Genomic DNA, 21,966 nt, shown 5'->3' with positions numbered 1-21,966 from the left:
TTTATTTATGATAGTCACAGAGAGAGAGAGAGAGAGAGAGGCGCAGAGACAGAGGCAGAGGGAGAAGCAGGCTCCATGCACCGGGAGCCCGACGTGGGATTCGATCCCGGGTCTCCAGGATCGCGCCCTGGGCCAAAGGCAGGCGCCAAACCGCTGCGCCACCCAGGGATCCCAGTTTGCATATTTTAAAACTACACATATTCTTCTGCAATTTGCTTTTCACACTCAGTGTTTTGCTTTATTCGTATTGATACGTGCAATGCTAGTTCACTTTCATTGATGTATAATATACCGCATCCAGTACATCATGTAGTACATCCAACATTGATGTATAATTTGCCCAGATGGACACAAAACAAGCTCTCATCCCCCATGCTCTTCTTCCGATGAGACACTGACATTCCTATCATTGAGAGGCAGAGTCTACGGCCTCGAATCTGAGCAGAAGTGAAGCAACGTGACTTCCAATGCTAGCTTAGAACAGGCAATACAGTTTTCCCTGATTCTCTTGAGCACTGATTCTCTTGAGCAGTGCACTGTTGGAACCCAGCCACGGTGCCGTAAGGAAGCCCAGGCCACGTGGCAAAGCCCTATGTAGGCATTCTGGCTGATAGCCCAAGCTGAGGTCTGAGCTAAGTGCCAGTATTGGTTAACCACCAAACAACTGGGGAAGCTTTCAAGAGGACACTAGCCCCAGCCAATATCTTACTGCAACCACATGAGAGTCCCCAAGTGACATCGTCTAATTGAGCCCAGTCAACCCCCCAGAACCATTAGAGGTAACGATTATTGATTTAAACTGATAAGTTTTGGGTGGTTCATTGTGTATTAGATAATTGAAACAACTATGCCACACTGTGTCCATTCTCCAGTTGATAGATATTTGGGTTGCTTCCAAGTTAATGCTCTTACAAACAGTGATCCTACGAACTCTCTTATACCTTCCTCTGTATGTGTGTTTGTTTCTCCAGGACGGTAATTACTGGGTTAGGGAGTATAACATCTTCAATTATACTACAACCTACCAAATTATATTCCAAAACGGTTGGTACCAACTGATACTCCTAAAGCAGTGTCAGTTGGTATCTTCCCGGACACTGGAGACATTGAATGTGTTGCCAATCTACTAGGCCCAACACAGTCTTATTGTATATATCCTTTTGTACCTTTGGATTTTTTATCATTTGCATGAATTGATCCCAAATAAACAGTTAAATGTACACTAATAAATTATTGCTTTCCGGGATCCCTGGGTGGCGCAGCGGTTTAGCGCCTGCCTTTGGCCCAGGGCGCGATCCTGGAGACCTGGGATCGAATCCCACGTCGGGCTCCCGGTGCATGGAGCCTGCTTCTCCCTCTGCCTGTGTCTCTGCCTCTCTCTCTCTGTGTGTGACTATCATAAATAAATAAAAATTTAAAAATAAAAGGAAAAAAATACTACTTTCCTATTTTAAACATGCTTTATACACTGGGTTTCCATATTAAGATTGCATTTTTTTAAAAAAAGGAATTGTCGCCCCAGTGGCAATGAGCACATCTCATGCCTAGATCTTGGTTTCGATTCTCAGTCATCATGCTAAATAAAATAAGTTGGGACTCCTTGGAGAAATGGCTGACTTTAGGACCAGGGCAGGAAGTATATAAGATGAGCCTGGAGTATCTGTAGTGCCAGAAAGTATGGAATACTAAAAAACACAAAAATACCCACCACACAATAAATAAGTCCAAGGACACAGGAGCCAACTGAAAGAGTCCCCAAATATCAAAGCCAGAATAACAAAATAAATCAAGTAGTATTGGATTATATAACCCAAAGCATAAAATAAGTACCCATGAGTCCATACTGTTGAAAATAAAAGGATTGAATAAATTAATAGAGAAAAGAGACACACCTCCCTTACAGAAGAATTCCCAGATTTATTTATAATTCATGTCGGTACTTTGCCCCTAAGGAGGTGAAGCATAAGCCCCGTGCTCCTTAGGTGAGGGCTGCACAGAGTGACTTCCTTTCATAGTTCAGTACGGAAAGGGAGAGGAACTTGATGGTGGAGAAACCTGGCAAACAGTAGTGATCAGGGTTAACATAAATAGTGATACATCATGTGTGCACTCTGTACCCTAGACACAATGTAATAAAATGGCACTTTACCTCTGAGCTCTTCCTCTGAAAAACACATAACTCTGGTATAACGATGAGAAAGGCAAATCTCAATTGAGGGACAATCTCTAATAGACCTGCCCAATATTCTTCAAAACGGTCAAGGTCATCAAAAACTGCCACAACCAAGAGGGGCCTAAGGAGGCATTGACAACCCCCTGTGTTAACACATACCTTGGAAAACACAAATGTGACGTGGTGGAACAGAAAGGGTCCTAAAACTAAGGAAGAAGCTAAGGAAATCTGAATAACTATGGGCTTTGCTTAATACTCATGAAATCAATATTGGTTCATTCATTGTAACAAATGAGTCACACTACTGTAAGATGTTAATAATAGGGGAAATTCAATGTGGACTCTACAGGAGCTCTGTCCAAAGTGTATGTCTCAATTCTTCTGTAGATCTAAAACTCGTCTACCAAATGAGGTCTGTTCTAAAAAGTAAAGTCTTAAAAAAAGAAAAATGTAAAAAGGCGAGACTCCTGGTCAGCTTCCTGACATCAAACCCAGTCCCGCCACCTGCCAGCTGGGTCCGGCTGTGCCTGTTTGATGAAGTCTGCAGAGGGCCCAGAGTTCACAAAGCAGGTAAAGTTCAGTACAGGTGAAGAGCAGGCCTTCAAAGGCAGATGTACAGGAGCAACACTCATCAAACTAAGCTCAGATTCCTGAAGGAGGGAAAAGAGGGTTTGAGGTGGCCGCAGCCCAATGCCTGGCCCATCTGGGGGGCACTGGGCAGTGACACTGGAGGAAGGGACTGTGGGGCTGCCTGCTACAGGCATTACAAGTTCCCATCTTGCTTTTGCATCTGCTGGTGTGAGCTACCAGTGGCGGTGACCTCATCCCAAGACCACCATCCAAACAGAAATCAGCCACCTGGGCTGGCTCAGATCTGGTTCTGTGATTTGGCAGGAGCCCTAGGTTCACTGCACCTCCCTTTCACATCTGCTCATGAGATGAGAATAGGAAGTCCCTGACCTTCATGCTGCTGCCCTTTCCCTGAGGACTTGGGAAGTCTGTCAACTGAGCAAAGCACTTACGTAGTTCTTCCTGGCACAAAGGTGTGGTCCACGTCAGCTTTCAGCATTCTCTGCCCCACTTCTTCTGGTGGTCTCCAACTATGAGTCCAATGGCTCTTAAGTCCGTTTTGGAAGGGGGCAATAAGTGTATGAGTAAATCATCCAAAGAATGTCAACACTCTCGGGGGAGAGCCTGATTCAGATTTGCTATTGACCCAATGATGAGTATTTGCACTGAACTGGTATGAACTGGTATTCTTCATATTGATCTCTGAGCTGACCCCACATGCGACGGGGCCATCTACTGCAGCACTGCTTGTAATAGCAAGAGACCAGAAACAGCCTGAATTCCCTTCTAGAAAGGACTGAATAAGTAAATATGCACGTGTGCTTGTACAAGTGTTACTACATGTTCCTCTGCCAATATGCATGTATGGGTGCGTGTGTACACAAAGCACACAAACATAAACACATTTCCGAGAGGATTACTCGAGAAACTGGATATACTGGTGGCCTCTGAGGAGGGCACTGGAAGGCCAGTAGACTTGGGAAGAAGCTTTTCACCATAAAGCCTTTTGTATCTTTTGCAGTTTTGAACCATGTGAATGTATTATGCTCAAGAACATTTAATTCAACCAGAGGAAAAATAACACACAGCTATGGTGTGTTGGGGCTGGTTTGGGGGAATAGCCAAATCAAATGGCGGGGCCACAGTGGTTCTGGAGCAGCTGGGAGGCACACAAGGTATCTGGTCCGGTCCATCTGGCAAACAGTGGAAGGATGGGGCAGGACTCTCAAGGCCTGCAGCACCCCAAAGCAATAAACACTTCCTACAGCAAGTTTTATGCTTTGGGGAGTAGGGGAAGACAGGTACACACAAGAGAAGTCTAGAAAATCCAAAACCACTATCCTAGGACCCCGTCCTCAGCTCTCCAAAATGTCTTTGTTTCAAACCTGCAATTGACCCTTCACAGGGTAGGAGTTAGGGGGACAAGGCTCCTGGTCAGCTCCCTGACTTACCACTTGCCAGATGGGTGACACCTTCAGCAGTTTACTCCTCTCTGGGTGTCCATAAAGAGCAACAGTGACACGATTTCCCTCATGCACGTTAGTCTTTCCTGGTAAGTGAGCTACCCTCGTTTTCACATCATTACACACTCAAGAAATCACCCAGCGCTCTTAAATTTAGTTATCGGAACTCTTCCTATTAACCCTGGCAGTAGCTAAAATTACCCATGAAGTGGAACCAGAGAAAATAACTAGGGAAACTAGGGAAAGAAAATCAAGAGTTTAAGAGCAGCAAGGAAAGTGCGGATCCATGTGAGCTCCTGCCTGCGGTGCCACCACCACGAAGGGGCAGCCTCCACAATCACCGCTGCCCACATCTGCTGCCTTCTCGATGGCCGACCTCAAGTAGTACCCCGTGCGCCTCGCCTGGGCCCTACCATCGTCCCTCACCCCAAAGCCCAGCCTTTCCTACCCCAGGCCCCGTGCCTGGCATACCACCTGACGCACAGCAGCCCCCCAGCATGACATGACTCAGAAACCACAAATGAACGGATCATGGGCTCAAGAAGACGACACAGGTCTGGGGACGGATGGTGGTAGTGATTAGGCAACAATGGGAATGTACTGAATGCCACTGAACAGGATCCTTACCGATGGCTAAAATGGTATGTATGCTTCACCACAATTTAAAAAAAAAAAAAAAAGATGAAAAAGGATGAAGTCTAATCTTATCCTCACCTGCTTTTAGGCCTCCCAAGCCCCAGGCCACTCCCTGCTAATCGAATCAACTCTGTTCTCTACACGGGGAAAGGGCCCCAATTCCCTTCTGGGCCCTCTCCTGTCTCTCTGCTCCTTTCCAGCTCGTATCGCCAGGCCTTTGGCTTTGAACACAGAGCCCCCCCGAGTGCTCCCTGAAGCTGCTGGACTCCAGCGCAGGTACCCCCCACTCCAAATCCCGGCAGCCCAGCACCTGCCTGCCCCTGGCTCCTCCCTCCATAAACAGCACCTCTAGCCAGATGCCCCAATCTCCCCTCTAGGTGATCCTGCTCCCTGCCACTGCACCCCAACTGCCGCTGCTCCTCTGAAGCCCCTCCTTCCCCACACTTCACCCCATGCCACCTTCCTTTCCTGCCTCTGCTCCTGCATGGCTGCCTCCCTGCCTCCACCCCTGCCCTCCCAACAATTCATCCCCTCCAAGGACCAAAGCCATCTTCACAAACGGCAACTCAGACCCTCACCTGCCAGCTTTAAACCCTCTCAAACTTCTCAGGGCTTACAGAAGATGTCTGAATTCCTCGTTGTGGGTCTCAAAGCCCCAGGTCATCTGGTGCCCAGCCACGTGCCCCAGCCCATGCTGTGTGGCAGGCCCCTTGCTCCCTGGCCAGCCACCCTGGCTTTCGTGTTCCTTTGTCCTGGCTGTGTGTTCTGCCTGACACTTTCCTCCTGTACCTCACATAGCCGCTTCTGATCCTTCCCATCATTCCCAGCTCAGCCCTTACCTCACCTCCTCCGAAAGGCCTTCTTACCCCAACATCTGAAGAAGCTCTGGGCCCCTTGTGCTCCTCCCTCCCGTTCTTCCCACAACACGACCCTTTAACCGCCATCTCCCTGGCCAGAGGTCAGCCGTGCAGGCAGGGGCTTGTCTACCTTGCTCCCAATGGATCCCCAGCTCTTTGAACAAGCCTGGAACAGAGCAGGGACTGTGCAGCAGTAAACAGGTGTATGGTCTAACCAACAGGAACCCACCACCTCACAAGGGAGCCTGCCGTTTGGAAAGCCACCAATAGGCAGAGTGGCAGAAACAGGTGAGGCATACAGAGGGGGAGGACACAGTGACAGAACCACTACAGCTGGGGGAGAGAAGAGGAAGTCCAACTGCACAGTGACCATGACCGTCATTCCCTTCCTTGGGGCCTGCACCAAAGATGTGGCCCCGTGGAGTCCTGACCTCCAGAAACAGAGCCCAACCCTTCGTTGGCACCCCCACCTACTTTGTGCTTTGTATGAAAAACCACCCTGTGACTCACCCTAAAGGAGGGGAGGGAAACAGTTTGAAAGTCACAAAAATATATTAAAACAGCTGTTTTCTTCTCTCTCTCTCTCTCTCTTTCTCAGCACCGGCCTCCCTTCCCAGGGACCCCTGCCCACCACCAGCTGTGAGCTTTCAGAGAGAAAGATGCCCAGGGCAGGAAAGCAGAGGTTCCCTGCTGCAGCCCAGGGTCTGGGGAGGTCCCTCCAGCCTGGGGGTGAGGGCAGCTAACAGTCTCTACAGGCTCGACGCCACCGCCGACGAGGGGGCCGCTGGGAGGCCGGAGGTGCAGGAGGGTCAGGCAGGACGCAGCGGACAGTCGGGCCTTGCCACAGGGACAGAAAAACAGAAGAGAAATAAACAGTATGAAGAGAGGGAGAGACATAGAAGTTAAAGTGGGGGGGCAGGCAGAGGGACGAGGGGAAGTCAGGAAGTGGGCAAGGTGGGGGGACTCTGGGGGACTGGGAGGCCAGGCAGCTGGGGTAGAGGCAGCAGACGCCACTGAGGGGCAGGAAGGGGAACAGAGGAGGGAAACGAGCACGTGGCTCTGGGAGAGGTAGAAAAGTGGGTCCTGCCAAGGCCATAGAGAGGAGAGAACAGAGGACATGAGAAAGGAAAATCCCAGAGCAGCAAGGCCAAGCCACAACGACCATCTCAGACTGGGAAAACTGAGGTGAATCCCCAGAAAGCTTGGGCTGGCTTGAATGCCTGAGGGAGACAAGCAGTGTCATCTGGCTGGGCACACCTCACGGGAGCCTCTGCTGGAGCCAGAGGCCTGGAGAGGGGCCTGCGCCCCGCCCAGAGGCTAGAAGGTCCTGCGGCCCAGTCTTTTGAACACGCTCACTGTGCCCGCATGGTCCATCTGGGCGCCCAGGCCCTCGCTGGAGCTGCTCCCCCGGGGCCCCACCAGAGTCCTCTTAATGGTGACCTTGACCTCGGCCAAGGACTTACTCTTGGTGCTCGTGACCTGGCTGTCCTGGGCCTCGGGCACAAGGGCAGCTTTGCCCAGTCTCTGGATGATGCTGACTTTGGACAGGGACTCCGGCTTCCTCTCGAGCCCAGGGCGTGAAGAAAGGGCTAGGCGCCGCAGTGTCGGGGTGGCAGCCGTTGTGGCTGAGCTCGTGGCCTTGGCTTTGACAGTCAGTGCTGGCTGGGGACTGGGCTTGGCTGGGCCCCGGCCCAGCTTCTTCAGAACGCCGGCATACTGCAGGACAGAGCTGCTGCTGTCATTGTCGCTGTCCCAAGCCAGATCCTCATCCATCTCTGGGGTGGCCCCCAGGCGGCTAAAGACTCCTGTGGGCTGCAGGGATCAGAAACGAGACATGTGAGTCATTTAGTCATTCGAACACATGCATGCAGAGCTGCCTCATCCGTGCCCGGCCTTGCTGGGAGAAACACCCAACGGTGACATGGTGACACCCTAGACAGTGGGGAAAGCCGTGACAGGGGATGTCCAGATTGCTGGCACAGCCCAAAAGAGACTCCTGACCTTGGCTGAGATTCAGGAGAGACACCCTGGACAAGGGACATCTGAGATAAGATCTGAAAGTTTGGCTAGCAGGTCTAGTAAAGATGGGAGGAGAGAGGGCACCACACATACACACACACACACACACACACACACACACACACACACGGAGAAGACCATTTACAAAGGTCTGCAGGGGGCCACGACAAAAGACAAAGGACAAATCTGGTCCTTTGCTCAACAGAGCTTTCCTGAGTCCCAACTGCCCCAGGGCACTGTGCAGGCTGGTGCTGGGGACACAGCGGCAACTATGAAAGCCCTGGCCTGCCTTCAGGGGGCTCACAGTCCAGTGGGGGAGACAGACCGACATCAGAAACGACACAAACAACTCCCTAATTATGACCGTCCTGTGTTCTCTGGCAGAGATGGGAGTGCTGGCAAGCGGCAGCCAAGGAAGCCACACCTCCTCTGGGAGTACAGGGATGCCTATTCCGAGGTGCTGAGTTTAAGGCAGGTCCTCGAGGATGAATGGCAGAGAAAAGGGCAAGGGCCAAGCCCTCGAGGCAGGAATCACATGCATGGAGCATTAGCTCTGTACTAAGCTCTTTACATGGCAGTATCGTCAAGCCACATGATCCCAAGTGTTATTATCATGTTAAGATTCTAGGAAGTAAGAAAAAAGTTGGGTGAGCCCTGGGAGCAAGGGATAGAGAGGCAGGAAATGCAGCTGGGGAGCTCCGGTGCAGCTGATCAAAGCAACATTTAAAGCGTGCCTACCATGCACTGGATGACGTCCCCAGCACTGTGCAGGTATATCCCACTTAATCCTCATGACCACCGCAGGAAGTGGGAACTAGACAAATAAGGAAACTGAGGTACAAGCTGCTTAAGTGACTCGGCCAAGGCCATGCAGCCAGGGAGTGGCAGAGCTACCTGGATTCACGCTAGGCAGGCAGGACTTGGGCTGCAGGCCAAGGCAAGGAGGGTGGTGTTCACCCTGGCCACGGTGAAAATCGTCTGATGGGGGGGTGGGGGGATGGCCTGTCCTATGGGTGGGCACACACTGCTGCCATAGGGGAGGGGGTTCACAGGAGCTGCAGAGACCAGTTAGGAGACGGGGAGAGGTGACAGACAGGGAAACCAGATGGAGCCATCATCGGAGCCTGCCTGGAATGAGGGCACTGGGGCATCCCTGAGACAGGGCTCAGGAGAGGAGTCCCTTTAGGGGAAGATGCTGAGGCCAGTCTGGGACATGGAGATGGGAGAGGCCCGAGGGCGGCATGCGAGAGTTGGCCCGACCCCAGGGGCTGGAAATCGAGAGAGAGGTTGCCGAGGTGCAAAGAAGGGAACTGAGGCAGTTAATGCGGATGGGGCACAGGGAGTATGAGGGGTCAGAGGCAGGATCCACACCCTCAGGAAGACAGAGTAGAGAACCTCAGGTGGGTCCCCCATTTCCAACTCACTTTATTCCCTGTTGTTGTGTCTGCCTTGGTCTCAGCGCCGAGCCGGTCAAACACGGATGTCCTCTGGAGACCTGGGAGGGAAGTGAGCCCTCAGCCAGCACCTGCTGAGCAGTGCGTGGAGCCGAGGCCTGGCCGAGCACCATGCATTGTGCAGACAAGGGAGGGGAGACATGGCTAGCCCAGGCCCGGGCAGCTCTGGTCCAGGCAGGCACAGACTCTGTGTCTACACCTTGGCTAACACAGACCTGACCCACACATCTCTGGCTAGTACTAAATGTGGGAAGGAGCTACTAAAATTGACCCTTGGGCTCCTCGAGACTGTACAAGTTTGCAAAATGTGTGTGCGGAAAAGGCTCTTAATCCCTCCTTGTTCCCTTCACTCTTTTTTGGATCATGGGCCTGAGAGTCTGTGGACTGGTGGTAAGTCCTCTCCCTAAATCCCAACCCAAATAGCCATTGATAGAATGTTTACTAAACCATGATATGTAAATACAATGCAAATATTAAATGACCATTAAAAAATATGAAAACAAAACAAAACAAAAAATATGAAAACATGGGGCACCTGGGTGACCCAGTTGCTTAAGGGTCTGCCTTTGGCTCAGGTCATGATCTCAGGGTCCTGAGATGGAGCCCTGAGTCAGGCTCCCTGCTCAGCCAGAAGCCAGCTTCTCCCTCTCCCTCTGCCCCTCCCCACTGCTCCTGCAGAGGCACGCTAGTTCTCCCTCTCAAATAAATAAATAAAATCTTAAATAATAAAAAATGTGAAAGCAGATCCACATGTATTGTGGTGAAAGAGAGCTCAATAAAAAGTTCTAGAAAGGGGTGCCTGAATGGCTCAGTCAGTTAAGTGTCTGCCTTCAGCTCAGGTCATGACCTCAGGGTCCTGGGATCAAGCCCTGATACCAGGCTCCTTGCTTAGCAGAGAGTCTGCTTCTCCCTCTCCATCTTCCCTCTTCCACCTGTCCTCCCCAGTCCCTGCTCTGCTCTCTCTCTCTCTCTCTACCCCCACCAAAAAAAAAAAAAATTCCAAAAATAAACTTATAGAACAATACCTACAAGATGATGCTATTTGTGATTTTTAAAAAACACCTGTATGGGTCTATATACATATACATGCATACAAGTTCACAGATGCTGGTCTGGAAAGGTTAACAATGGTGTGGGATATGGGATTGAGGGGACAGTCAGTTGGTACTAAATATTCTTCTGCACCATATGAATGTTCTTCCAAGAAGACACATAGAATATTCTCAAAGGAACACTGCAAGGAAGGAAGACCATTTCTGTACTACCAGATAAAAACCCCAGCTATGGACTGAATCTCTGGCTCATAATGATGGTTCCCACATTTTGGGGACCTGCCCTCAGCCAGGCACAGCCACCACTTTACAAGCAGGCAATCATGGAGTCCAAGCCTCTGCCCTTGGGGAAAGGGTGCCAGCTGAGGCATTTAGGAACCCTGCTCCACTAACTGTAGGATGACAGGGTGGAGGTCGGTATGTGTCCTCCTCCTCTATGGCCACCAACACTGTCCACTTGGCCAAGGCCCCCTGGATTTCGCTAGAGCCTGATTCAGGGCCAGTGCCTGTAGGGCGTGACCAACCCCATACAATGCAACAAAAGGGAAATGCAGTCTCTATGCCAACATGGCCGATACCTTTCGCTGCTTGCTGCTGCTCCAGGATCTTGCGGGTCCGGGGGGTGGTACCTTTAGGCATGTTGATGATGTACTTCCCCTCCATCTCAGCAGTGACCCGGCGCCGCTTGGTGGGAACAGCCAGGCTCTCCTCCTCCCGGCGGGCCAGGGCTGCTATGGAGGAGCAGGTAGTGAGCATCTTCTGGGATGGAATATTCTCCTGGGTTGGGGGCTGGACACCCTGCAAAGGGCACAGATGTGCCCTTTATCTCCATACGTTCAAATGACTGGAATCCCTTATCTTCCCAACCACTGCTGACTCTGAACCACAGAGACATTCAGAGGTTGGGCACAACAGGGCTGTTGATGGAGCTCAGAATCCCCATGGGGTGCCGGGCATCCCTAGGCTCTCTGTGGCTCTGTCCCTACCCCAAGCAGGCTGACCTCCCAGCCCAGCTGGAATCCCCTCAGAAGGAGAAACTGCTGGGTGATGGAAAAGCTTAAGAGCTCCAGCCAGTAGTGGTTTCACGGGTATAATCATTTTTTAAAGTAATCAAACTGGGGGCGCCTGGGTGGCTCAGTCAGTTAGGCAGGCATCTATCTGCCTTTGGCTCCAGTCATGATCCTGGAGTCCCATGATTGAGCCCCTGCATCAGGCTCCCTGCTCAGTGAGGAGTCTGCTTCTCCCTCTGACCCTCTCCCCTCTCATGCTCTCTCTCACTCTCTCAAATAAATAAAATCATTTTTAAAAGTTTTAAAAAATAAATTAATCAAGCTGTATACTTACAATTTGTGCATTGTACATAAGTAAATTATACCTCAATTAGATTTGCTTTTTTTTTAAGATTTTATTTGACAAAGAGAGAGAGAAAGAGACAGAGAGAGCACAAGCAGGCAGAGTGGCAGGCAGAGGGAAAGGGAGAAGCAGGCTCCCCGCTGAGTAGAGAGCCAGACATGAGGCTCAATCCCAAGACTCTGGGATCATGACTTGAACCAGAGGCAGACGCTTAACTGACTGAGCCACCCAGGTGCCCTACCTCAATTAGATTAAAAAAAAAGAGGAAGAATCCCTTTAACACATTTGAGCTGGTCACTCCCAGGCCCATCGTCTTTTCAATTCTTTAGAAATTAATTTTAATTTTCTTGCTCATGACACACAAATCAAAAAGTCTAGTGATGGAGATGAGGCACTTCTAAACACACACGGAAAAAGGAGCACATGCGGTAGAGCTGGACAAGGAGGGAGTGATGGGGCTGGGCATCAGAATAACCAAGTCCGCTCCCTGGCCTCAGTTTCCACTTGTGTCAAGATCTTTGCTGTGGGGGTGGGTCCAACAAAGTCACAACAGTGGAGCAGACAGAAGGAGAGCTTAGAAGCTCGAAGGCTGAAGTCCTATTCCCAGCTTTCAAGCTGAGATCTGGAAGAGGAACAGAGGTCAAGCGTGGAAAAGTATGTAGAGGAAGAGTGTGCTGGGGGAAGGGAACATGAGGGCAAAGGCCCACAACGGGAAGGAGCCTGGAAGGGACCCGACAGAGGGAGCCAGCAGAAGAGACACAGGAGATGGATTCACAACATGCAAAGCCTATAAGGCCTTGTGGGAAGAGGACTTCATCACTGGGACAATGGGAAGCCCTGGAGAGTTCTAGCCCAAAGTGAGAGGATCCTCCTGGTTGCTGAGAGGAAGTGGTAGCTTCTTGACCTCTGACCCCTGCATCAAGCACAAGGCCTGGCACCAGTGCAGGCCTTGGTGAACATCTGTGAAAAGAGACTGAGCCACCTGTAGTCCACAGCACCGTACTGTACACTTGAGACTTTATGAAAAGGGTAATGTGGGGACGCCTGGGTGGCTCAGCGGTTGAGCATCTGTCTTTGGCTCAGGGCGTGATCCTGGGGTCCCAGGATCGGTCCCACATAGGGCTTCCTGCATGGAGCCTGCTTCTCCCCCTGCCTATGTCTCTGCCTCTCTCTCTGTGTCTCTCATGAATAAATATAATCTTAAAAAAAAAAAAGAAAAAGAAAGAAAAAGAAAGAAAAAGAAAGAAAAGAAAAGAAAAGAAAAGAAAAGAAAAGAAAAGAAAAGAAAAGAAAAGAAAAGAAAAGAAAAGAAAGAAAAGAAAGAAAAGAAAAGAAAAGAAAAGAGTAATGTCACATCAGGTGTTCCTCCCACATGGGGCACCTGGGTGGCTCAGTTGGTTGGGTGTCTGCCTTCAGCTCAAGTCATGATCCCAGGATCCTGGAATTGAACCCCATATTGCTGAGCAGGGAGCCTGCTTCTCCCTCTACCTCTGTCCCTCCCCCTGCTTGTGTACTCTATCAAACGGGTGAATAAAATCTTAAAAAAAAAAAAAAAGTGTTCCTTCCACAATGAAAAAATAAACAAAAAACCTAAAAAGACTGAACCAACCACTGAGAGCCTCACTGCATCTGCACTCTGCCCATTCTACAGACTGGGAAAGCAAGGCCTACGGAGGTGCAGGGGCTTGGCCAAGTCCAGATGCTCTGGACAACCTGTGGTCTTCAAAGTACCATGCAACGGGAGCCTGACCTCCAAATACCATCTGCTGACCCACACCCACTCCAGCCCCTCCCACCATCTGCCCAAGTCCCCTCACCAGCAGCCTTGGCACTCTTCGCTGCCATCTTGTTGGACACAGTGACCGAGATCTTGGAGGTGCTGGTGTCTGGTCGCCTGGGGGGAGTGCCAGGTGGGGAATCACGGTTTAGGCTGTTGGCGATCATTCGAGAGGCAGCTGTGGGGAGAAAAGGGGGGAGTCCAGTTGTGCCAGGGGCCCTGGGATGGAGGCCAGGACAAAGAAGGCAAGCTTTGGGACTGAATGGGGAAAGGACAGCTGGAGTCACTCTGTGACTGTACTGACATGATGGGGATGCTTGGGGGTGGGCCAGTCTAACAAGGAGCTAGCCCACCTCTTGCTGCTTGGGGGCCTTTCCTGAGGTCCTAGACCAAGGACTGGTTCCTATCACACCTCACCCAGCAAGCATGCACCTCTTCATAGCACATGCTGTTCCCTCTACCTGGCATACAGTTCCCCGAGTACGAACCGCCTTGCTCTAGCTCTTTACTAGGTCTCCTCTCAGATGGCACCTCCTCAGAGAAAGCTTCCCATATCATTCCACCAAGCTCTACCAAACTGACCCTATGCTTGGCTTGCTTTTGCCTCATAACCCTAATTACTGCTTGACATCAAATTACACGGATTTGTCTATTGGTGAACTCTCCCACGAAGAGACAATGCCTGTTTATTTCTGTATCCCCAGTTCCTGCAACAGTTTCTGGTGCTTCACAGGTCCTCAAAAACATCTACTGGAAAAAATGAATACTATCACAGAAAATCCCAACATCCCTACCAGAATGGGATCTACTGCAATTTTATACATGAGGAAATAGGGACTCTGGGAGGGGGGTCCCTCAGACAGGCCCTCAGATACAGTGAGTCTATTCTCAGTTGGGCTACGGGAAGACAAACAGTGACATCCGTCTGGGGATGAGGGATGGGAGTGGGGGTAGTCTCTGGCAGCCCCTGTGTTCTGCAGAGTAGAAGGAGAGATCCCAGGATACCAGGTGGGAGCTACAGCACACAGACTAGAGGGCCAACCCCAGAGTGGGAAGGACACGGGTCTTGTCTCTAGTGCAGTAGAGCTGGTTTAGGGCCCAAGTTTCAAAAGCTTGTTGGAAAGAGTTTCATGCTGCCCCTGCTTATTCCCCAGTCCTAGAGATCCCCACCCCTACCACCAATGGCTTTCAAATTTTGGCATTCCATCCTACCTACTCCCAAAAGTCTTCCCTTTTTCTGCTATGTGCTCTTTCTCAAAACCTAAGTCCCCCATAATAACCCTCAATGCAGTGTTATAATTATATATTGCTTGGTTGGTTTTTTTAATTATAACTATAATATACAGAAAAACACATCAAACCCGCACAGACCACTTAACAAAAAGTGAATTCCCTTATACCCACTACCCTGGTTAAGAACTGGAACCTTCCTGGCACTCAGAAGTCCAGGGATTGACTCTTCCCTCACTCCACCAAGAAAAACAGGTCAGTTTTCAGCCCTGTTTACTCCCCTGGTAATGACCGTTATATACCCTTCTACAATTTTCCCAAGACTTTTCTATAGACAGCTCTGAAGCCAGATGGGGTGGCCTTCTGGCAAGCTGTCCTGGGATGATTGAGATGCTCTGCTATAAAAGGTAAGCGGTTGGGATCCCTGGGTGGCGCAGCGGTTTGGCGCCTGCCTTTGGCCCAGGGCGCGATCCTGGAGACCCGGGATCGAATCCCACATCGGGCTCCTGGTGCATGGAGCCTGCTTCTCCCTCTGCCTGTGTCTCTGCCTCTCTCTCTCTCTCTCTCTCTCTGTGACTATCATAAATAAATAAAAAAATTAAAAAAAAAAATTAAAAAAAAAAAAAGGTAAGCGGTTGAGAGGCCCTGCCTCTTGCAGAGTATCCTGAAGGAAATGTCTTACTTGAAAGGGATAAGGGATGTGATGTTTCATTACGACAGGCAAGCGCTATTTGGATGGAAGAAAAACAACTTTGTCTTTGCCCCAATGAATCTAAGCTGCAGTCAGATGTCAGACACACACACATATAGACATGCATGCTCAAAAGTGTATATTATAAAGTGAATACAGGTGAATGTACCAAGAATGCTGTTCTAGAACATTCTTCCCCACTGCCTTTCCCTCTTTGCTTGTTTCCCCTATTCCTCCTAATTGCCTATTTTCTCCACTAGTATTTTTTAGTTTACTTTTTTTTGATTTGTTTTAAATGGGACAGCCCAGGTAGCTCAGTGGTTTAGCACCACCTTCAGCCCAGAGCATGATCCTGGAGATCCAGGATCGAATCCCACGTCAGGCTCCCTGCGTGGAGCCTGCTTCTCCCTCTGCCTGTGTCTGTGCTTCTCTCTGTCTCTCTCTCTCTCTCTCAATGTCTATCATAAATAAAAAAAATCTTAAAAAAAATACATACTACCTGACTTCACTTATGTACACTTGACAGACTAACAAAAAGACTAACAAAAATAGATCATCCCTGCTGTTACAGATCAGAGTAATGGGTGCCCTGGAGAAGGGGTAATGACACTGGTCAGGCTTCTGTTCCTGTATTTGGATGCTGCTGACCACATGGCTACTGCACCTGTGGAAAGTGATTCGGCTGTACCTTCATGATCAGAATGCTTTCCCGTGCATAAGTTCAAGCAGACTGTTGCAGAAAAGAACTCCAATTTATTCAGCCTCCCTTTGTCCATGTCTTGGGTGGGCACTGCCCACACCCACACTGGGCCTAGCCATGTGACTGGCTTTGGCCAATGGGGTAAGAGCAAGTATTATACAAGCTTTGCACACTGGGGCCTGCCCTCTAGTGCTGCTCTGGGGAACCCTGCAATCAGCATTGTATGGACAAGCCCAGGCTCACCTGCTGGAAAACGGGCAACATGTGGCCCAGTTACAGATGACAGCAAGCCAACCATCAGATGTGAGACTATGCTAGATCACCCAACCTCAACTAAGCTGCTAGGTAACCACTGTGATCAAATGAGCTGGCCTGGAGCAGAACTGACCAGCCATGTCATAAAATCATAAGAAATAAGTCTGTGCTTTAAACCAGTTTTGGGGCTTGTTAAGCAGCAAAGGTTAATATGCACATTAATTTTTTTAAGTTTATTTTTCTTAAAAAAGGTATCACACTGCTGAAAAAAACTAAATGTATAAATACAGTCTATTCACATCATTCACGGATTCCCTATTTACAAATTCACCTATTCACTAAAATTGATTTGTAGGGGATCCCTGGATGGCTCAGCGGTTTCGTGCCTGCCTTTGGCCCGGGGTGCGATCCTGGAGTCCCGGGGTCGAGTCCCATGTCGGCTCCCTGCATGGAGCCTGCTTCTCCCTCTGCCTATGTCTCTGCCTCTCTCTCTCTCTATGTATATCAGAAATAAATAAAAAATAAGCCTTTAAAAAATTTTTAAATAAATAAATAAAATTGATTTGTAACTCCAAACCAATACCTGTGGTGCTTTTGTGGTCATTCACAGCCATACACTGAACAGTGAAAAACCTATCACCCAACGCATTCCCTCACTGAAGTCAAACAAGGTGACGCTCTGCTTTCTTGTTTCACTTCACACACGGTAAGCAAGTAGCCTTCTGGCAGTCTATTTCATGTCATTTCATTTCAGTCTAGTTTACATTTTTGTGCTTTTTGCTAGTGATTTTGCTGTTTAAAATGGCCCCCAAGCATAGTGACAAAGTGCTTTCTGGTATTCTCAAATGATGTGCCTGATGAAGAAAATATATGTGTTAGATTCGCTTCGTCCAGGCATGAGTGATAGTGCTTGCTGGTCGTGAGCTCAGTGTTAACCCATCCACAATATATAGCAAATAAAATGTCTAAGCAGAAACATATAAGGACTGCATTGATCAGTTGACAAAAACGTTGTAATCAGAGGCCCGCAGGAACCTAACCTTGTATTTCCTCCCGAAGCAGTGACTCAGTATTTGCTAATTCAGTGTTTGAAGTGACTTTACAGAACAGAACTGCCACCAATGAAAATCGACTGCACATACAGCCACCCACTACCCAGGCTATTTTTCTCTGAGAGAACCTCAGATGGCTTGGTTTCACCTCTGCAGACTCCAGAAGTGTCCCCTTCACAGCTAAACCATGTGAATAAAGGGAAGGAATCCGGGGTAGGTGGGACTCACCACTAGAGGCACCTCGGCGAATCTCGCCTGGGAGGGGGCTGGGGCTGCAGGGCACTGACTCAGTGGCAGCTTTGCACATGTCCTATTAAAAAGAAAAAAAAAAAAAAAAACCCAAACAGGTGTCTGGATTACCACAGGGACAAGGGCACGAAGCAGAGGAATAGAAATCTGAGTAACACTGAGGGGATCAGAGCCTGAGCTACTAGAGAAGAGATTTCAGAACATTTAACTCCTAACTATGAGTAAGCATCAAACACATACTGGGAGACATTCTACAAAACACCTGACCAGTACGCTTCAAAACTGTCAAGGTCATCAAGCATGTGAGAGGACTATGGAACTGTCACAAATTAACAGAGAGCAAGGAAGTCTAAGGAGACATAAATAAATGCACTGTGGTATCATGGAACAAAGAGACGACATCAGAGGAAACACTGATAAAATCCAAGTGGTCTGTAGTTTAGGTAGTGGTACTGTGCTAACGTTCATTTCTTAGTTTTGACAAATGTATCATGACTACGTATGATGCTAACATTAGGGGAAACTAGGTGAAGGAGATACAGAAACTTTCCGTACTGTTGGTGGAACTTTCCTGTAAACCTAAAATTGTTCCCAAATTTAAACGTTTAAAGGGAAAAAAAAGCTTTGCTCAGTGACCTTATTTGTGATAACTCAGGGAATGCCCCTGGCTTGGGAGAGCCCTCACTGTGGGGTCCTGGCTGGATGACAGACATGAAGGCTGGTCCCAGGGTGGGGGAAGCAGCCAGCATTTAGTAACATGAAGAGTCTGACAGCACAGCTCTGAGGCAAGCTTCCTTCTCAGTTAAGTGGAGTGGGCAATAAATGAGTTTAAAATGTATAAAGGGGGACGCGTGAGTGGCTCAGCGGTCGAGTGTCTGCCTTCAGCTCAGGGCATGATCCCAGAGTCCGGGATCGAGTTCCACATCAGGCTCTTTGCAGGGAGTTTGCTTCTCCAACTCTTCCTGTGTCTCTGCCTCTCTGTGTCTCTCATAAATAAATAAATAAAATCTTTAAAAAAGTGTATAAAGAATGGAGACAGAGCCTGGTAGGCTATGGTAAGCACCTGGTAAGTGGCAGCTATCAAAATTCAATGAGTTCTTCATCCCAGGTCTGGTGCTCGGTGCTGCATACACTATCTGGTAGGTGACCATAGCTATCCTACACAGCGATGGAATGTGAAAAGCCTGTTTCAGAGAGATTCGGGGAGGTCAAGATCACTAGTCTAAGGTCACCATAAGTGGAGGGGCCAAGAATGAAATGACCATGTTGTTGGCCAAGTGACCAATAGAGTCCCACAGGGTGAGCTCCTGTTCTGGGGACAGAGAAGAGTCCTGCTAATGACAATCATCAGGAGGAAGATGAGAACTAGTAATGACAATAGAGAGCCTTTACTGAGGCCCCACTATTTACACTGTACTGGAGCTTTATTTAACTTAATACAACCACCTCACAAGATAGGTCTACCTATCTGCATTCTGAGCCTATTCTAAGGCTCAGAGAGGTTGGGCAACATGTCCAATGTCACACAGCAAATGGTACAACCAGCCTTGGAACTCAGGTCTGCCCACCTTTGCTTCTAAGCCTCCTGCTGGCTCTGCTACTGCCCCTCCACTGCACCCGAAACCCAGGGACCAAGGGGTTGGGCAGAGCACCCACCTGGCGGTGCACCACCTTGGCATGTTTGAGGATGGCAATGATGTCCCCCACCACAGTCACACCCAGCTCATTCATGATCTCTTTGTTGAGATCCAGCAGCATGCTCTTCTGGATCCTGCAGGGGAGGGTCAGCTGTGAGACCACAAGTGGGCTATGATAGATGGGCCAGCCAGCTCTCTTCTCCCCTCACCTCTCCCAACTCTCCCCTCCTCTCTCCAAGGCCAGCTCTGTCCCCTCGGCCCCCTTACCTATTATCCACGAACATCACGGCGTAATTGACAGCAGGTCCCGGAGGAATGCCGGCTTCCTTAAAGAACTGGATCCACTCGGAAGTGGCTGGGGGGTAGACAAGGCTCATTATTCCCATTATTCTCTCCAGAGAAGAGCAGCCACAAAACCATTAACAGCAATGGCTCCCACAAATTAAATGCTCTTGGCATGCCAGGCCCCGGCTGAGCGCTCTACACTTACAGTGGACCCAAGCCCGCCCACAACCCTGTGAGGAGTGAGGCAGCACTATGACTCCCTCACTCTGGCAATGAGACTGAGGCAGGGGGAGGTTGGGCAACTGGCCTCAGGCCACACTGCTAACACGAAGCAGAGTTCCCAAGCTCATGTGCTTCTGTACAGCCCTTCTTACAGCTCTGCCCTGCCCTGGGCCATGAGCCACTATGATCATCCCCACACTTGGCCAATGCCCAATTTCAGGGAGCCAGGATTCTGGGTTCTCCAGCCTGGTCCTGATCAGCAGGCCCAGCTCCCGAGGGTGACAGGATCCGCAGGTGAACGGAAAGAAGGGACACAGAGCCAGCCTGTGAGCATCAACAAGCCCTCTCCTCACCACAGCAGCAGCAAACCCCATAGGCTTTGGTGCTTGGGTTCAAATTCTGACTCTGCCACTTCCTGGCTAAGGGATTATGGGAAGTTAACTCTTGGTGTCTCAGTCTCCTCATCTGTAAACTTAGGATAATACACTCGGTAAGTATTTACCGAGTATTTGGCACAGGCTAAGTCTCTTGCTAGGCAAAAGGGATAGCAGACACAAGACAATGTCCCTTCCCTCATCGAGCTCACATTCTAGTGATAATGCCCATATCCCTGGATCACTGTGCAGATTCAGTAAGAGATAAAGGACTTTGAGTGACACCTGGTCCTGGCGACAACCTCCACTCCACTCATAGAAGCGGCTGCTATTCTTATTATTATTCTGCCTCCACTACCAAAGCCAAGGCCAAGACCATGGAGACACCCATCCACAAAGCTTTTATTGTTTATAAACGTCTCTGTTGGCCTCTTGGGTGTGACCTTTAAACTGAACCTGGTCTGGCCAATGGGTGTTAGGTAAGATCACTAATTCCAAGAACTTTTTTTTTTCACATTTTAGCATCTCTGAAACTAAGAGCCATGTCACAATCAATGGTATGCTGTGGTTTAACGAGCAAAACTTTTTTCTTTCTCGTTGTATATAACGCTACACCCAACAATCAAAACAAGAAATTTGTTACTGCCGTGCCCATTTTGCTTATAAGACAACTGAGGCTCAGAGTGGGAGAAGAGACTCTGGTCTAGGTGACTTCAGGACTCAGGCGCAGGCCCAGGGGCCATCCTTCTGCCAACAGGCCCATCTCCCCAGGACTGAGGCAGGTGAGGAGCTCATGCCCTCAGGACTTCTTCCACCAGCCCAGAGGACAGGGGGGCCTTTTTCTGCCTTACTCAGGCACTATTGACCTGCCCAGGCATGGGGCTCTGGGTCCTATTACTCAATAGCAAGCAACTTCGTCTATCCAAAAGAACCAGGGATGCCTGGGTGGCTCAGGGGCTGAGCATCTGCCTTTGGCTCAGGGCGTGATCCTGAGGTCCTGGGATTGAGTTCCGCAACAGGCTCCCCACAGGGAGCCTGCTTCTCCCTCTGCCTGTGTCTCTGCCTCTCCCTCTGCATCTCTCATGAATAAAAATTAAAAAAAAAAAAAAAACATAATGATTCCATTTATATGAAATGTCCAGAACAGGTAAACATCTATAGAGATCTACAGAGACAAAGTAGATTAGTGGTTACTAGGGGCTGGCAGGGAAAAGAGAATGGCTATTAGTTAATGGGTATGAGGGCTTTAGGGGGATTGACAAAAAGGTTTTGAAATTGGGTCTGCTGATGGTTACAGGACTCTGAACGCAGAATACAAAAGCTATTGAACAGTATACTTTAAACAGGCGAATTGTATAAGATGTGATCTATATCTCAATCAAACTGTTACTAAGGAGGAAAAAGGTGCCACACAGTTTGGGGCCAGCTAGCTGCCAGAAGCAAAGCTGGGGAACTGCAAATGTCCCCAGATCGGGCCCTTGCCATCATTTCATGTCCTACTAAAGAGGAAAATATGTTGCCAAGTAAATGGGTCATAAGCACCCCCATTCCAGAAATAATAAGAGGGGCAACAACGTGTGTCCTACCACAGCAGGAGACGCGCACTGGTACATTCACAGCAGCTTGTCTGTAACAACCCCAGCCCAGAAACAATGTCTCCACTGACAGAAGCAGATAAACAAATGGTGGTCACTCACGCAGTAAATACTACACAGCAGCTCAAAGGAAAGAACTACAGCTACTCGCAGCAACGGGGAGGATTCCCGGCCGTTATGTGGAGCAAAAGAAGCCACTTGCAAAAGAACACAAGGCATGATTTCATTCACTTAAGTTCAAAACCAAAGTCCATGGGGATCCCTGGGTGGTGCAGCGGTTTGGCTCCTGCCTTTGGCCCAGGGTGCGATCCTGGAGACCTGG

General features: G+C 49.4%; 1 protein-coding gene across 11 annotated transcripts in view; it reads right to left on the bottom strand.

The window, feature by feature from the left end:
- C1H19orf47 (chromosome 1 C19orf47 homolog) overlaps positions 1–21,966 on the bottom strand; it is a 31,215-nt gene that overhangs the window by 2,163 nt on the left and 7,086 nt on the right. For 5 of the 11 annotated variants that reach the window (XM_077851630.1, XM_077851646.1, XM_077851637.1 and 2 more), the window contains 7 exons: positions 19,436–19,523; positions 19,188–19,302; positions 17,511–17,592; positions 13,395–13,532; positions 10,803–10,955; positions 9,143–9,213; positions 7,163–7,511 (listed from right to left, as the gene is read on the bottom strand). In XM_077851630.1, coding sequence (XP_077707756.1) covers positions 7,163–7,511; positions 9,143–9,213; positions 10,803–10,955; positions 13,395–13,532; positions 17,511–17,592; positions 19,188–19,302; positions 19,436–19,523 — 996 coding nt within the window. Of the gene's footprint in view, positions 1–1,897; positions 7,512–9,142; positions 9,214–10,802; positions 10,956–13,394; positions 13,533–17,510; positions 17,593–19,187; positions 19,320–19,435; positions 19,524–21,966 lie in introns of those variants that run through there. The other 6 variants (XM_077851686.1, XM_077851695.1, XM_077851611.1 and 3 more) reach the window with 6 other exon arrangements.

This window comes from Canis aureus, chromosome 1 (genome assembly GCF_053574225.1).
Source record: "Canis aureus isolate CA01 chromosome 1, VMU_Caureus_v.1.0, whole genome shotgun sequence".
Lineage (NCBI taxonomy): Eukaryota > Metazoa > Chordata > Mammalia > Carnivora > Canidae > Canis > Canis aureus.
Note: the sequence above shows the minus strand (reverse complement) of the source record. Positions and strands in the feature narration are given on the sequence as shown.